Source organism: Nerophis lumbriciformis, linkage group LG18 (genome assembly GCF_033978685.3).
Source record: "Nerophis lumbriciformis linkage group LG18, RoL_Nlum_v2.1, whole genome shotgun sequence".
Lineage (NCBI taxonomy): Eukaryota > Metazoa > Chordata > Actinopteri > Syngnathiformes > Syngnathidae > Nerophis > Nerophis lumbriciformis.
This window is the reverse complement of record NC_084565.2, coordinates 7,787,903-7,806,398: the sequence shown is the minus strand read 5'-3', so window position 1 is coordinate 7,806,398 and position 18,496 is coordinate 7,787,903. Positions and strand designations below refer to the sequence as shown.

The window sequence follows — 18,496 nt, the reverse complement described above, 5'->3', positions numbered from 1 at the left end:
TTTTTTATCCAAGAAAATATTTATTTATTTATCTTATTTATTTTCTTTCTTTAAAAAAAAAAAAAAAAGAAAAAAAAAAGGACCTTATCTTCACTAGACCAGGTTGTAAATGAAATTAGATTTGTTTAAAGGGTTTTTAAAACCAGGTCCAGTCCATATAATGTCCAACAACACACACCTTCATTCATGTACACTGAAAAAAAAAATAAAAAAATTTGGGAACACAACAAATTGCATATAATATATAAACAAAATTACATTTTCAAAAAAAAACACATTTATGTACAGTCCAGATTATGTCCAGGTCACTCAAATTATGGAACACAACAACAGATAGCATATAATCTATAAACATAATTACACTTTCAACATAAGCCTTTGAGGACTTCCCATCTTTTTTGATGTTTTTTGGCATCAATATCGTCAACAATGTAACTTTCTAAAGTTAAAAAATACTGAATAAATGTTTTAAAGAAAGTAATACTAAGTGAATATCTGTTTTTGGCCTTAAAGATAAACCTTTTACCGAGTACTATAATTAAATTGATTAAATCATGATTGTCAATGAATTCTCCTAAAATAACAGAAACCACATCAAGCTTCATAAACAAACCAATCCTTAAACACATTTTTTCAACTTCCACCCAAAACGAAGACACAATATGACAATACCAAAACAAATGCAGGGTGGATTCAGGCTCCTGACAACAAAATCGGCAGTCATCTGACTCTGTCATATTCCATAATTTTATCATTTTCCCCGTGGGTAAGAAGTTATAAATAATTTTAATTTGAAAATAACGATTTTGCACATCGATAGTAGTTTTATAGATTAGTTTGAATTGTGGCATTCCACGGCAACGGGCAGTCAAAAAAGTCCTCACATTTTCCATATGTGTTGTATGGGGCAGCCTTCAAAGATTTCTTTATTAAATAAAACTTATATATTTTTCGAATTTATTTTAGTTCCTTTTTGCCAACTTAAAAAGGAACTAAATATATTATCGGCCGATAAATGCGTTAAAATGTAATATCGGAAATTATCGGTATCGTTTTTTTTTTATTATCAGTATCGTTTTTTTTTATTTTTTATTAAATCAACATAAAAAACACAAGATACACTTACAATTAGTGCACCAACCCCCAAAAAAACTCCCTCCCCCATTTACACTCATTCACACAAAAGGGTTGTTTCTTTCTGTTATTAATATTGTGGTTCCTACATTATATATCAATATATATCAATACAGTCTGCAAGGGATACAGTCCGTAAGCACACATGATTGTGCGTGCTGCTGGTCCACTAATAGTACTAACCTTTAACACTTCATTTGACTCATTTTCATTCATTACTAGTTTCTATGTAACTGTTTTTATATTGTTTTACTTTCTTTTTTATTCAAGAAAATGTTTTTAATTTATTTATTTTATTTTATTAATTTTTTAAAAAAGTACCTTATCTTCACCATACCTGGTTGTCCAAATTATAAATGATAAATGATAAATGGGTTGTACTTGTATAGCGCTTTTCTACCTTCAAGGTACTCAAAGCGCTTTGACACTATTTCCACATTCACCCATTCACACACACATTCACACACTGATGGAGGGAGCTGCCATGCAAGGCGCTAACCATCAGGAGCAAGGGTGAAGTGTCTTGTTCAGGACACAATGGACATGACGAGGTTGGTACTAGGCGGGGATTGAACCAGGGACCCTCGGGTTGCGCACGGCCACTCGCCCACTGCGCCACGCCGGGCATAATAATGTGTTAATTCCACGACTGCATATATCGGTTGATGTCGGTATCTGTTGAATTGAGAAATGGTATAACGGAATTCCTGGAATTTCGGGAAAACCAGGAATTTTTCCAGTTCAAAAAACTAAAAAATTTTTTTTACTAATTAAGAGGAATGTTTTGACGGTGGAACGGTTGAAATACGTTGAAAAATGTGGAAGGAGTAGTCGCCAGAAAAAAGGGTGGAAATAGGGCTTTGGAAAACCTGGAATTCTGGAAAATTTTAGAATGTTTTTAAACTTTCCTGAATTAGCTGCATTGGTTGGTGTTGGAATTGTTTAAATCGGTCAAGAGCTTTGAAGAATGTCCCATTAATTTCAAAGGGAATTTCCCCAAAATTTGGGAATTTCGGGAAATGCGGGAAATTTTGGGGAAAAATGTGAAAAACTTGAATGTTCTGAATGAGTTGAAATGGTTGGTGTTGGAATTTTTCAAATCGGTTGAGAAATGTTGAAGTAGTAATCTGTCGAATTGAGAAATTGTATTATGGAATTCCTGGAATTTCCGGAAAACCAGAAATTTTTCCAGTTCAAAAAACAACTTTTTTTTTTTTCCTAATTAAGAGGAATGTTTTGACGGTGGAACGGTTGAAATACATTGAAAAAATGTGGAAGGAGTAGTCGCCAGAAAAAAAGGTGGAAATAGGGCTTTGGAAAACGTGGAATTCTGGAAAATCTTGGAATTTTTTTAAACTTTGAAAAAGGGTACTTTGAATTTCCTGAATGAGCTGAATTGGTTGGTGTTGGAATTGTTTAAATCGGTCAAGAGCTTTGAAGAATGTCCCATTAATTTCAATGGGAATGGGAATTTCGAGAAATGCGGGAATTTTTTTTGAAAATTTTGAAAAACTTGAATGTTCTGAATGACTTGAAATGGTTGGTGTTGGAATTTTTCAAATCGGTTGAGAAATGTTGAAGTAGTAACATTCAAGGGTGGTTTCGCTCGGTTGGTAGAGTGGCCGTGCCAGCAGCTTGAGGGTTCCAGGTTCGATCCCTGCTTCTGCCATCCTAGTCACTGCCGTTGTGTCCTTGGGCAAGACACTTTACCCACCTGATGCCAGTGCCACCCACACCGGTTTAAATGTAACTTAGATATTGGGTTTCACTACGTAAATGTTATGGGTTGACAAGGGGGAAGGAGACGGCACGACAACAGAGGATCTAGCTCAACAGGTTTTATTGAGCACTTGATGATTAAAGTTAAAGTTAAAGTTAAAGTACCAATGATTGTCACACACACACTAGGTGTGGCGAGATTATTCTCTGCATTTGACTAAGGCTGAAACGACGCGTCGACGTCATCGGTTACGTAAATATGTCGACGTCATTTTTGTGCGTCGGCGCGTCGCATATTTACGTCACACAACTGTCATGGCGGAGCGCAGAGCAAACGATGCGAGCGAGGGGAAAAAAACACGCCAAAAGTCGTCAAAAGTGTGGGAGTATTTTAATAAACGGCCTAATAATGTTGTTTTATGCACACTGTGTCGAGCGGAAATGGCGTATCACAGCAGCACAACGGCTATGAACGAGCATCTAAAAAGAAAACATCCGACAGCGTTCTTCCCATCACCATCAACGAGTCAATCATCCGCGTGAGTATACGTTGTCATTATTACACAAAAACATGAATGTGTTATTTGTATCTGCGTTGTAAATTCATAAACTAAAGCACCGTTTTGCTCTGAGAGGCGCGTTTGGCGTGCCTGTTCAGTGTTTACAAAGACGCGCTCCTCTTTAACGCTAACGTTAATAAGTTGTACAAATACCTTTTACAACATTAACAGTTACATATACTATCTTTAACGCTAACGTTAATAAGTTGTGCAAATACCTTTTACAACATTAACAGTTACATATACTATCTTTAACGCAAACGTTAATAAGTTGTACAAATACCTTTTACAACATTAACAGTTACATATACTATCTTTAACGCTAACGTTAATAAGTTGTGCAAATACCTTTTACAACATTAACAGTTACATATACTATCTTTAACGCTAACGTTAATAAGTTGTGCAAATACCTTTTACAACATTAACAGTTACATATACTATCTTTAACGCTAACGTTAATAAGTTGTGCAAATACCTTTTACAACATTAACAGTTACATATACTATGTACAAACGAACAATTAACTTCACTTTAATCATACTATCGTTGTGTTATTAACCCAATTTAACAAGATAATGTGTGTAGTTTAATTAACCTTTTGTATTAAAGTAAGCTGTATTTGGGTATATTTAAAATGAAAATTAAATGTTGTCTCTTATGTTGCAGCAAACGACAAAGCAGTGTCCAGGATTTTTTTCCAAAGAGGCATGGGACTGAATGCACACCCCAAGTGGCCGCTGACCTGACTGATGGTGTCCTGGAAATGATGGTCATAGACATGAGGCCATTAAATATGGTAGAAGGGGAAGGGTTTCAAAAAATGATCAAACGGTTTCACTCTGGCTACACACTACCATCAAGAACCCACTACACTAAGCTTATGGAGCAAAAATACACAAAGAAAATGAATGAAGTCAAAGCAATCCTGAAAAATGTGAAAGGAAAACTGACACTCACAACTGATGCATGGACAAGTATGGCCACTGAAGCTTACCTTGGTGTCACCATTCACTTTGTTAATGATGAGTGGGAGCTTACCTCAATTAACTTGACAACAATGCCCCTCAATGAAAAGCACACTGCAGAAAACATTGCCTCTTGGATTGAGGATGTTGTCAATAAGTTTGAAATAAACATAAAACTAGTACAAGTCATTGTACATGACAATGCTGCAAATGTTGTTGCAGCTTTAAGAGTTCTTGAGGAAAGACATGGTGTTTCATCCCTCAGATGTGTTGGCCATACTCTACAGCTTGTAGTTAACCATGCTCTAAAGGACAACCACATCAGCAGAGCTTTAGGAGCAGCAAGAAGTTTGGTCGAGCACTTCAGAAAAAGTGAGCTATCCAGTACAAAACTAAAGGTTAAGCAAAAACAAATGGGTTCTCCAGACCACAGCCTCATACAAGATGTGTCTGTGAGATGGAACCGTTCCTTTTACATGATTAGTCGCCTGCTTGAGCAGAGGTGGCCAATAACAGCAACTCTGTCAGATCCGGAGGTCACTCAAAGAGGGAAGCATTTTCTGGATCTTAAGGCTGACCAGTGGAGCTTGCTTGAAGAACTTGAACAAGTTCTGAAACCTTTTGAATGTGCAACTGTGTACCTGAGTGGAGAATCTTATGTAACAGTTTCCGCTGTCCCTCTGCTGGTCAAAGGGCTTCGGAAGGCTACACAAACTGCTTTTGAAAATGCATCAATCAAGTGTTTCCAGGTCACTGCTGCACGTGAGATAACATCCAGGTGGGAAGCCGAGACCACATTCAAAGATGATGGACCAAATGTGTGCATATTAGCAGCTGCACTTGACCCACGATTCAGGAAGCTGAAATTCCTGACTGCAGATGAGTGTTTAAAAGTTCAATACAAGCTGCATGCAATAGTTCTGGAGGAGAAAAGAAGGGAAAAGGAGACACACGCTCAACAGGGCACAGCAATGCAAGTGGAAAGACCAGATGCTGACAGGCGGCCTGTATCTTTACTAGACACACTTCTTGGCTCAGATTCAGATGAACTCAGCAACAATGAGGAAGACAACAATGACAGTAATGATGCTGAAATGGTCAGAAACGAGTTAGTGTCTTATTTTGGAGAATCCCCCATTTCCAAGGATGAAAACCCATTAAAATGGTGGAAAGAACATCAGGCAAGGTTTCCAAATCTGGCAATGCTGGCTCGGTCTTACCTCTCAGTTCCAGCCACATCGACCCCTTCTGAGCGCCTATTTTCAGCTGCTGGGAATATTGTAAACAAGAAAAGAACCAGCCTCACCCCAGAGCATGTAGACATGCTAACCTTTCTTCATTACAACTGTTAGTCACTCACTGGAATGAGTAGAATTGGTTATAGTGTACTGTGTTGGACCGGATGTTTATTTTGCACATTTTAAAAGCAATACTTAATGTTTACAGTGCTCCAGAATATTTAGATTGGCACAAATGTTTACAGTGTTACAGAATGTTTTGCCATGTTTTCAATGTTGACTGAGTGGCCATACTTTTTTTTTTTGTAAATAAAAGCCATGCCTTTTGAAAAAACTGGCCTAAATTTATTTTTTTCATCTTAATTTTAAATTAAAAAAAAAAATCGGTAAACGGAAAAATAATCTATAGATTAATCGAAAAAATAATCTATAGATTAACCGATTAATCGAAAAAAATAATCTATAGATTAATCGATAGAAAAATAATCGTTAGCTGCAGCCCTACATTTGACCCATCACCCTTGATCACCCCCTGGGAGGTGAGGGGAGCATTACGTGTGGTGTGTATGCTACTATGTGTGTGAATGGAATACTATGTGTGGAAAATAACCGTATGTAAATACCGTAGGGTTTGTTGGAGTGTGTGTTGGATGTGGCAGCGACCAAGTCCAGAGGGGGAGAAGCAAAGAGGTCTGTGGTCCAAGCAGGGTCGTGGGGCAGGAGAGAGGCGTCCAGAAGTCCGAGCGTGGGGTCGATGATTGGGGTAGGCAATCAAAGTCCGGGGGGAAGAGCAGCAGCAGAAGCTAAAGCTGAGACACGGAGGACTGTGGGGACAAGAGACGACAAGGGCAAATCAGGACAAGGCACAAGGGAGACAAGCGGGCGAGAGAGAGAGAGCAGGAGAGGAGTCAGAGACGAGAAGCTTACTGTACACAGGGCGGTGAGGCTCTTTATACTGTCGCTTCTCATTAGGTCCAGGTGCGTGGATTGAAGATTGCCTCCGGCTGTGGCCGGCGCGGAGGCGTGTCTAGCGGAGCTTCTAGGTGCTACCGCAGAAGAGGGAGAAGCAGACTGCGCGTGCGCGTAACAGTAAAAGCGCTTAGAGTCATTAGAGAAAAGCGCTATATAAATATAATTCACTTCACTTCACACTAGTAACCTGTTGAATTGAAAAATGGTATGGGAAAACCAGGATTAACTTAGTTTTTTGTCCTAATTGAGAGGAATGTATTGACGGTGGAACGGTTGAAATACGTTGAAAAATGTGCAAGGAGCAGTCGCCAGAAAAAAGGGTGGAAATAGGGCTTTGGAAAACCTGGAATTCTGGAAAATCCTGGAATTTTTTTTTTTTTACTTTGAAAAAGGGTAGTTTGAATTTCCAGGATGGCGCATACTTGCCAACCTTGAGACCTCCAATTTCGGGGGGTGGGTGCGGGGGGTGTGGTTGGGGCGGGGGCGTGGTTGGGGGCGTGGTTAAGAGGGGAGGAGTATATTTACAGCTAGAATTCACCAAGTCAAGTATTTCATATATATATCTATATATATATATATATATATATATATATATATATATATATATATATATATATATATATATCCATCCATCCATCCATTTTCTACCGCTTATTCCCTTCGGGGTCGCGGGGATATATATATATATATATATATATATATATATCCATCCATCCATAAGAAATAATTGACTTTCAGTGAATTCTAGCTATATATATATATATATATATATATATATATATATATATATATATATATATATTTATTTATTTATTTATTTATTTATTTATTTATTTTTATATATATATATATATATATATATATATATATATATATATATATATATATATATATATATATCCATCCATCCATCCATAAGAAATAATTGACTTTCAGTGAATTCTAGCTATATATATATATATATATATATATATATATATTTATTTATTTATTTATTTATTTATTTATTTATTTATTTATTTATTTATTTATTTATTTATTTATTTATTTATATATATATATATATATTTTTTTTAAATTTATTTATTTATTTATAAAATAAATAAATAAAATAGTGCTCGATACCGTAGTAGAGAGCAATATATGTATGTGTGGGAAAAAAAATCACAAGACTACTTCATCTCTACAGGCCTGTTTCATGAGGGGTTACCTCAATCATCAGGAGAAAATCTCCTGATTATTGAGGAAACCCCTCATGAAACAGGCCTGTAGAGATGAAGTAGTCTTGTGATTTTTTTCCCCACACATACATATATTGCTCTCTACTACGGTATCGAGCACTATTTTTTGGATAACCTTATTAAGACATATATATATATATATATATATATATATATATATAAATAAAAGAAATACTTGAATTTCAGTGTTCATTTATTTACACATATAAACACACATAACACTCATCTACTCATTGTTGAGTTAAGGGTTGAATTGTCCATCCTTGTTCTATTCTCTGTCACTATCTTTCTAACCATGCTGAACACCCTCTCTGATGATGCATTGCTGTGTGGCACGCACAAAAGTGCTTTCATCAAATGAACTAGATGGCGGTATTGTCCTGTTTAAGAGTGTCACAACATTGCTGTTTACGGCAGACGAACTGCTTTACGGTAGACGTTCTTTATATTGTGGGAAAGCGGACTCAGGTCCGCATGGAGCTGGAGGGGGCGTGGCCTCCAGCTCCGCCTAAATTTCGGGAGATTTTCGGGAGAAAATTTGTCCCGGGAGGTTTTCGGGAGAGGCGCTGAATTTCGGGAATCTCCCGGAAAATCCGGGAGGGTTGGCAAGTATGGGATGGCGGAATGTGTTGAAGGTGGAAATTGTTTGAATCGGTTGAAAAATGTGGAAATGGTGAAAGTTTGAATGATGGGCCAATTCATTTTGAATGGGAAAAAGGTCCCGGAAAACCTGGAATTCTGGGAAATCTGGGAATTTATTTTTTTTACTTTGAAAAAGGGTAGTTTGAATTTCCAGGATGGCGGAATGTGTTGAAGGTGGAAATGGTTTGAATCGGTTGAAAAATGTGGAAATGGCGAAAGTTTGAATGATGGGCCAATTAATTTTGAATGGGAAAAATGTCCCGGAAAACCTGGAATTCTGGGAAATCTGGGAATTTATTTTTTTTACTTTGAAAAAGGGTAGTTTGAATTTCCAGGATGGCGGAATGTGTTGAAGGTGGAAATGGTTTGAATCGGTTGAAAAATGTGGAAATGGCGAAAGTTTGAATGATGGGCCAATTCATTTTGAATGGGGAAAAATGTCCCGGAAAACCTGGAATTCTGGGAAATCTGGGATTTATTTTTATTTTTTTTACTTTGAAAAAGGGTAGTTTGAATTTCCAGGATGGCGGAATGTGTTGAAGGTGGAAATGGTTTGAATCGGTTGAAAAATGTGGAAATGGCGAAAGTTTGAATGATGGGCCAATTCATTTTGAATGGGAAAAATGTCCCGGAAAACCTGGAATTCTGGGAAATCTAGGATTTATTTTTTTTTTTTTTTACTTTGAAAAAGGGTAGTTTGAATTTCCAGGATGGCGGAATGTGTTGAAGGTGGAAATGGTTTGAATCGGTTGAAAAATGTGGAAATGGCGAAAGTTTGAATGATGGGCCAATTCATTTTGAATGGGAAAAATGTCCCGGAAAACCTGGAATTCTGGGAAATCTGGGATTTTTTTTTTTTTTTTTTTACTTTGAAAAAGGGTAGTTTGAATTTCCAGGATGGCGGAATGTGTTGAAGGTGGAAATGGTTTGAATCGGTTGAAAAATGTGGAAATGGCGAAAGTTTGAATGATGGGCCAATTCATTTTGAATGGGAAAAATGTCCCGGAAAACCTGGAATTCTGGGAAATCTGGGATTTTTTTTATTTATTTTTTTTTACTTTGAAAAAGGGTAGTTTGAATTTCCAGGATGGCGGAATGTGTTGAAGGTGGAAATGGTTTGAATCGGTTGAAAAATGTGGAAATGGCGAAAGTTTGAATGATGGGCCAATTCATTTTGAATGGGAAAAATGTCCCGGAAAACCTGGAAATCTGGGATTTTTATTATTATTTTTTTTTACTTTGAAAAAGGGTAGTTTGAATTTCCAGGATGGCGGAATGTGTTGAAGGTGGAAATGGTTTGAATCGGTTGAAAAATGTGGAAATGGCGAAAGTTTGAATGATGGGCCAATTCATTTTGAATGGGGAAAAATGTCCCGGAAAACCTGGAATTCTGGGAAATCTGGGTTGTTGTTGTTTTTTTTTACTTTGAAAAAGGGTAGTTTGAATTACCAGGATGGCGGAATGTGTTGAAGGTGGAAATGGTTTGAATCGGTTGAAAAATGTGGAAATGGCGAAAGTTTGAATGATGGGCCAATTCATTTTGAATGGGAAAAAGGTCCCGGAAAACCTGGAATTCTGGGAAATCTGGGAATTTATTTTTTTTACTTTGAAAAAGGGTAGTTTGAATTTCCAGGATGGCGGAATGTGTTGAAGGTGGAAATGGTTTGAATCGGTTGAAAAATGTGGAAATGGCGAAAGTTTGAATGATGGGCCAATTCATTTTGAATGGGGAAAAATGTCCCGGAAAACCTGGAATTCTGGGAAATCTGGGTTGTTGTTGGTTTTTTTTACTTTGAAAAAGGGTAGTTTGAATTTCCAGGATGGCGGAATGTGTTGAAGGTGGAAATGGTTTGAATCGGTTGAAAAATGTGGAAATGGCGAAAGTTTGAATGATGGGCCAATTCATTTTGAATGGGAAAAATGTCCCGGAAAACCTGGAATTCTGGGAAATCTGGGATTTTTTTTTTTTTTTTACTTTGAAAAAGGGTAGTTTAAATTTCCAGGATGGCGGAATGTGTTGAAGGTGGAAATGGTTTGAATCGGTTGAAAAATGTGGAAATGGCGAAAGTTTGAATGATGGGCCAATTCATTTTGAATGGGGAAAAATGTCCCGGAAAACCTGGAATTCTGGGAAATCTGGGTTGTTGTTGTTCTTTTTTACTTTGAAAAAGGGTAGTTTGAATTTCCAGGATGGCGGAATGTGTTGAAGGTGGAAATGGTTTGAATCGGTTGAAAAATGTGGAAATGGCGAAAGTTTGAATGATGGGCCAATTCATTTTGAATGGGAAAAATGTCCCGGAAAACCTGGAATTCTGGGAAATCTAGGATTTTTTTTTTTTTTTTTTACTTTGAAAAAGTGTAGTTTGAATTTCCAGGATGGCGGAATGTGTTGAAGGTGGAAATGGTTTGAATCGGTTGAAAAATGTGGAAATGGCGAAAGTTTGAATGATGGGCCAATTCATTTTGAATGGGAAAAATGTCCCGGAAAACCTGGAATTCTGGGAAATCTGGGATTTTTTTTTTTTTTTTTTTTTACTTTGAAAAAGGGTAGTTTGAATTTCCAGGATGGCGGAATGTGTTGAAGGTGGAAATGGTTTGAATCGGTTGAAAAATGTGGAAATGGCGAAAGTTTGAATGATGGGCCAATTCATTTTGAATGGGAAAAATGTCCCGGAAAACCTGGAATTCTGGGAAATCTAGGATTTTTTTTTTTTTTTTTTACTTTGAAAAAGGGTAGTTTGAATTTCCAGGATGGCGGAATGTGTTGAAGGTGGAAATGGTTTGAATCGGTTGAAAAATGTGGAAATGGCGAAAGTTTGAATGATGGGCCAATTCATTTTGAATGGGGAAAAATGTCCCGGAAAACCTGGAATTCTGGGAAATCTGGGTTGTTGTTGTTTTTTTTTTACTTTGAAAAAGGGTATTTTGAATTTCCAGGATGGCGGAATGTGTTGAAGGTGGAAATGGTTTGAATCGGTTGAAAAATGTGGAAATGGCGAAAGTTTGAATGATGGGCCAATTCATTTTGAATGGGAAAAAGGTCCCGGAAAACCTGGAATTCTGGGAAATCTGGGAATTTATTTTTTTTACTTTGAAAAAGGGTAGTTTGAATTTCCAGGATGGCGGAATGTGTTGAAGGTGGAAATGGTTTGAATCGGTTGAAAAATGTGGAAATGGTGAACGTTTGAATGATGGTCCAATTCATTTTGAATGGGAAAAATGTCCCGGAAAACCTGGAATTCTGGGAAATCTGGGATTTATTTTTATTTTTTTTACTTTGAAAAAGGGTAGTTTGAATTTCCAGGATGGCGGAATGTGTTGAAGGTGGAAATGGTTTGAATCGGTTGAAAAATGTGGAAATGGTGAACGTTTGAATGATGGTCCAATTCATTTTGAATGGGAAAAATGTCCCGGAAAACCTGGAATTCTGGGAAATCTGGGATTTATTTTTATTTTTTTTTACTTTGAAAAAGGGTAGTTTGAATTTCCAGGATGGCGGAATGTGTTGAAGGTGGAAATGGTTTGAATCGGTTGAAACATGTGGAAATGGTGAACGTTTGAATGATGGTCCAATTCATTTTGAATGGGAAAAATGTCCCGGAAAACCTGGAATTCTGGGAAATCTGGGATTTATTTTTATTTTTTTTACTTTGAAAAAGGGTAGTTTGAATTTCCAGGATGGCGGAATGTGTTGAAGGTGGAAATGGTTTGAATCGGTTGAAAAATGTGGAAATGGCGAAAGTTTGAATGATGGGCCAATTCATTTTGAATGGGAAAAATGTCCCGGAAAACCTGGAATTCTGGGAAATCTGGGATTTTTTTTTTTTTTTTTTTTTTTACTTTGAAAAAGGGTAGTTTGAATTTCCAGGATGGCGGAATGTGTTGAAGGTGGAAATGGTTTGAATCGGTTGAAAAATGTGGAAATGGCGAAAGTTTGAATGATGGGCCAATTCATTTTGAATGGGAAAAATGTCCCGGAAAACCTGGAATTCTGGGAAATCTGGGATTTTTTTTTTTTTTTTTTTTTTACTTTGAAAAAGGGTAGTTTGAATTTCCAGGATGGCGGAATGTGTTGAAGGTGGAAATGGTTTGAATCGGTTGAAAAATGTGGAAATGGCGAAAGTTTGAATGATGGGCCAATTCATTTTGAATGGGAAAAATGTCCCGGAAAACCTGGAATTCTGGGAAATCTGGGATTTTTTTTTTTTTTTTTTACTTTGAAAAAGGGTAGTTTAAATTTCCAGGATGGCGGAATGTGTTGAAGGTGGAAATGGTTTGAATCGGTTGAAAAATGTGGAAATGGCGAAAGTTTGAATGATGGGCCAATTCATTTTGAATGGGAAAAATGTCCCGGAAAACCTGGAATTCTGGGAAATCTGGGAATTTGTGGAAAAGGCTGAACAGTTTGAAGTTGGAACAGTTTGAATCAGATGAAAAATGTGGAAGGTAGAGCGCGCCAAAATCTGACGAAGAAGAAGAAGAAAGAAAAAAAACGTGTGAATGCTTTAGAGCATTCACACAATTATTTGATTGCTTTATTGTTTCTGAACGCAAGTTCCCCGCGCTGCTCCGTCCCCGGCGCACAAAGCAAGAGTGACGAGGATTAAATGTTGTCGGAGCCTACCTGCCGCAGCAGCTGTGTGCAGGGAGCGCCGTAAGTGCTCATCACACCAGCAGACGCCGCCTTCACTCGGACACGTCGCGACTGGTCCTGCACCCGGCAGTGATTGATTCATTGGTCTGCTGTTTGGCCGACATTATTCCCACATGGATGGCGGCAGAAAAAACGTTTGAATGTGTGTTCAATGTGTTCAAACACCATTGCAGTATTGGCCGATACGACATCAGCATGAATCATACAAACCCCGTTTCCATATGAGTTGGGAAATTGTGTTAGATGTAAATATAAACGAAATACAATGATTTGCAAATCATTTTCAACCCATATTCAATTGAATGCACTACAAAATAATTATAAACTTTATTTTTTTTTTGCAAATAATAATTAACTTAGAATTCCATGGCTGCAACACGTGCCGAAGTAGTTGTGTTACATGGCCTTTCCTTTTAACAACACTCAGTAAACGTTTGGGAACTGAGGAGACACATTTTTGAAGCTTCTCAGGTGGAATTCTTTCCCATTCTTGCTTGATGTACAGCTTAAGTTGTTCAACAGTCCGGGGGTCTCCGTTGTGCTATTTTTAGGCTTCATAATGCGCCACACATTTTCAATGGGAGACAGGTCTGGACTACATGCAGGCCAGTCTAGTACCCGCACTCTTTTACTACGAAGCCACGCTGTTGTAACACGTGGCTTGGCATTGTCTTGCTGAAATAAGCAGGGGCGTCCATGGTAACGTTGCTTGGATGGCAACATATGTTGCTCCAAAACCTGCATGTACCTTTCAGCATTAATGGTACCTTCACAGATGTGTAAGTTACCCATGTCTTGGGCACTAATACACCCCCATACCATCACACATGCTGGCTTTTACACTTTGCGCCTATAACAATCCGGATGGTTATTTTCCTCTTTGGTCCGGAGGACACGACGTCCACAGTTTCCAAAAACAATTTGAAATGCGGACTCGTCAGACCACAGAACACTTTTACACTTTGTATCAGTCCATCTTAGATGAGCTCAGGCCCAGCGAAGCCGACGGTGTTTCTGGGTGTTGTTGACAAACGGTTTTCGCCTTGCATAGGAGAGTTTTAACTTGCACTTACAGATGTAGCGACCAACTGTAGTTACTGACAGTGGGTTTCTGAAGTGTTCCTGAGCCCATGTGGTGATCTCCTTTACACACTGATGTCGCTTGTTGATGCAGTACAGCCTGAGGGATGGAAGGTCACGGGCTTAGCTGCTTACGTGCAGTGATTTCTCCAGATTCTCTGAACCCTTTGATGATATTACGGAGCGTAGATGGTGAAATCCCTAAATTCCTTGCAATAGCTGCTTGAGAAAGGTTTTTCTTAAACTGTTCAAAAATTTGCTCACGCATTTGTTGACAAAGTGGTGACCCTCGCCCCATCCTTGTTTGTGAATGACTGAGCATTTCATGGAATCTACTTTTATACCCAATCATGGCACCCACCTGTTCCCAATTAGCCTGTTCACCTGTGGGATGTTCCAAATAAGTGTTTGATGAGCATTCCTCAACTTTATCAGTATTTATTGCCACCTTTCCCAACTTCTTTGTCACGTGTTGCTGGCATCAAATTCTAAAGTTAATGATTACTTGCAAAAAAAAAAAAAAATTATCAGTTTGAACATCAAATATGTTGTCTTTGTAGCATATTCAACTGAATATGGGTTGAAAATGATTTGCAAATCATTGTATTCCGTTTATATTTACATCTAACACAATTTCCCTACTAATATGGAAACGGGGTTTGTATTTTGTAGTGTGGTGTGGGAGAAAATGTTTGGTCAGAGGAAATGTGTCAAACTGAGAACAATGGCAGCTATACATGCAAGTGAACACGCTGCAGGACTGCTTGTATCGCACATGATATCGCACACAAGTAAACTGCAGGATTGCTTGTAGCCATTAACAAAGTGAAGAAAGTCAACTTGGATGTACTTTAGAGTAGTCTGTGTTCGGCCTGTATCGCAGTACAGATGTTTTCTTCATTGCAAAGAAGAAGAAAGTGAGTTAATCCTTTATTGTTGTGCAGTGGAAACCTGCGGAGGGAATATCGACGACGTCGGAGGTGGATTATCCTCCAGGCGGCGTTGGGAAGATCTGAAGCCGCTCAGGAACATTTGGGGTTTGGTCAGGTCGATGCAATTGATGCGTTTGACGCTTCCACACTAAAGCAAGTCTAATGACCAGTTAAGTAGCCGCTTTTTTTGTGGAGAATCAATGGATGCTTCCATAAATATCACATGCTCTGTGATATGGTGACAATACCCCCCACAGGGAGATCATCTCAGACTAACAGCTGATGGCAGACCTGATCAATAACTCTTTCATTCCTTTCATCAATCCATCCATCCATCCATCCATCTTCTTCCGCTTATCCGAAGTCGGGTCGCGGGGGAAGCCCAGACTTCCCTCTCCCCAGCCACTTCGTCCAGCTCCTCCCGGGGGATCCCGAGGCGTTCCCAGGCCAGCCGGGAGACATAGTCTTCCCAGCGTGTCCTGGGTCTTCCCCGTGGCCTCCTACCGGTCGGACGTGCCCTAAACACCTCCCTAGGGAGGCGTTCGGGTGGCATCCTGACCAGATGCCCGAACCACCTCATCTGGCTCCTCTCCATGTGGAGGAGCAGCGGCTTTACTTTGAGCTCCCCCCGAATGACAGAGCTTCTCACCCTATCTCTAAGGGAGAGCCCCGCCACTCGGCGGAGGAAACTCATTTCGGCCGCTTGTACCCGTGATCTTGTCCTTTCGGTCATGACCCAAAGCTCATGACCATAGGTGAGGATGGGAACGTAGATCGACCGGTAAATCGAGGCTGAGGAGTGTGATTCCACGATAGTTGGAACACACCCTCCGGTTCCCCTTCTTAAAGAGAGGAACCACCACCCCGGTCTGCCAATCCAGAGGTACCGCCCCCGATGTCCACGCGATGTTGCAGAGTCTTGTCAACCAAGACAGCCCCACAACATCCAGAGCCTTAAGGAACTCCGGGCGGATCTCACCCACCCGGGGCCTTGCCACCGAGGAGCTTTTTAACTACCTCGGCAACCTCAGCCCCAGAAATAGGAGAGCCCACCACAGATTCCCCAGGCCCTGCTTCCTCATAGGAAGACGTGCTGGTAGGATTGAGGAGGTCTTCGAAGTATTCCCTCCACCGATCCACAACATCCGCAGTCGAGGTCAGCAGAGCACCATCCCCACCATACACGGTGTTGACACTGCACTGCTTCCCCTTCCTGAGGCGGCGGATGGTGGTCCAGAATTGCTTCGAAGCCGTCCGGAAGTCTTTTTCCATGGCCTCCCCGAACTCCTCCCATGTCCGAGTTTTTGCCTCCGCGACCGCTGAAGCCGCACACCGCTTGGCCTGTTGGTACCTGTCTGCTGCCTCAGGAGTCCCATAAGCCAAAAGAACCCGATAGGACTCCTTCTTCAGCCTGACGGCATCCCTCACCGCCGGCGTCCACCAACGGGTTCTAGGATTACCGCCACGACAGGCACCAACTACCTTGCGGCCACAGCTCCAATCGGCCGCCTCGACAACAGAGGTACGGAACATCGTCCACTCGGACTCAATGTCCAGCACCTCCCTCGTGACATGTTCAAAGTTCTTCCGGAGGTGGGAATTGAAACTCTCTCTGACAGGAGACTCTGCCAGGCGTTCCCAGCAAACCCTCACAATGCGTTTGGGCCTGCCAGGTCTGTCCGGCATCCTCCCCCACCATCGCAGCCAACTCACCACCAGGTGGTGATCGGTAGAAAGCTCCACCCCTCTCTTCACCCGAGTGTCCAAAACATGAGACCGCAAATCCGATGACACAACTACAAAGTCGATCATGGAACTGCGGCCTAGGGTGTCCTGGTGCCAAGTGCACATATGGACACCCTTATGTTTGAACATGGTGTTTGTTATCGACAATCTGTGACGAGCACAAAAGTCCAATAACAGAACACCACTCGGGTTCAGATCCGGGCGGCCATTCTTCCCAATCACACCTCTCCAGGTTTCACTGTCGCTGCCAACATGAGCGTTGAAGTCCCCCAGTAGAAAGAGGGAATCACCCGGGGGAGCACTCTCCAGTACTCCCTCGAGTGAATCCAAAAAGGGTGGGTACTCTGAGCTGCTGTTTGGCGCGTAAACGCAAACAACAGTCAGGACCCGTCCCCCCACCCGAAGGCGGGGGGAAGCTACCCTCTCGTCCACCGGGTTGAACTCCAACGTGCAGGCTTTGAGCCGAGGGGCAACAAGAATTGCCACCCCAGCCCGTCGCCTCTCACTGCCGGCAACGCCAGAGTGGAAGAGAGTCCAGCCCCTCTCAAGAGCACTGGTTCCAGAGCCCTTGCTGTGCGTCGAAGTGAGTCCGACTATATCTAGCTGGAACTTCTCCACCTCGCGCACTAGCTCAGGCTCCTTCCCCCCCCAGCGAAGTAACGTTCCACGTCCCAAGAGCCAGCTTATGTAGCCGAGGATCGGACCGCCAAGCGCCCTGCCCTCGGCTGCCGCCCAGCTCACATCGCACCCGACCTCTATGGCCCCTGCTATGGGTGGTGAGCCCATTGAAGGGGGGACCCACGTTGCCTCTTCGGGCTGTGCCGCGGCCGGGCCCCATGGGGACAGGCTCGGCCACCAGGCGCTCGCCATCGTGCCCCACCTCCGGGCCTGGCTCCAGAGGGGGGCCCCGGTGACCTGTGTCCGGGCGAGGGAAATCTGGGTCCTTTGTTTGTGTTCTTCATCGAGGTCTTCAATAAAGCATCAATCCATTAAAAAAAAAAAAAAAAGATTTTTTTAGGCCATCTCCATGCAACCAAAAGGAGCTTTTCTAGCCTGTTTTGAAAAAAATGTCATTATTAAACCAAATAATACATCACCCTCGGAATCAGATCTAATGGTTGGCCAAAAATATACAAAACCCAAAACCGGTGAAGTTGTCACGTTGTGTAATTCGTAAATAAAAACAGAATACAATGATTTGCAAATCCTTTTCAACTTATATTCAACTGAATAGACTGCAAAGACAAGATATTTAATTTTCACACTCAGAAACTTAATTTGTTTTTTTTTTTGCAAATAATCATTAACTTAGAATTTAATGGCAGCAACACATTGCAAAAAGTTGTCACAGGGGCATTTTTACCACTGTGTTACATGGCCTTTCCTTTTAACAACACTCAGTAAACGTTTGGGAACTGAGGAGAAACATTTTTGAAGCTTTTCAGGTGGAATTCTTTCCCATTCTTGCTTGATGTACAGCTTCAGTTGTTCAACAGTGGTATTTTAGGCTTCATAATGCGCCACACATTTTCAATGGGAGACAGGTCTGGACTACAGGCAGGCCAGTCTAGTACCCGCTTTCTTTTACTATGAAGCCACGTTGATATAAC

At 40.6% G+C, this 18,496-nt stretch overlaps 2 protein-coding genes across 7 annotated transcripts in view; both read left to right on the top strand.

The window, feature by feature from the left end:
* gabrg3 (gamma-aminobutyric acid type A receptor subunit gamma3) overlaps positions 1–18,496 on the top strand; it is a 143,799-nt gene that overhangs the window by 55,125 nt on the left and 70,178 nt on the right. The window lies entirely within an intron of this gene.
* On the top strand, positions 3,146–5,756 carry LOC140679551 (E3 SUMO-protein ligase ZBED1-like). Its single transcript, XM_072915146.1, has 2 exons — positions 3,146–3,392; positions 4,083–5,756. The coding sequence occupies exons 1-2, from the start codon at positions 3,169–3,171 to the stop codon at positions 5,731–5,733; spliced, it is 1,875 nt and encodes a 624-aa protein (XP_072771247.1). The 5' UTR covers positions 3,146–3,168; the 3' UTR covers positions 5,734–5,756.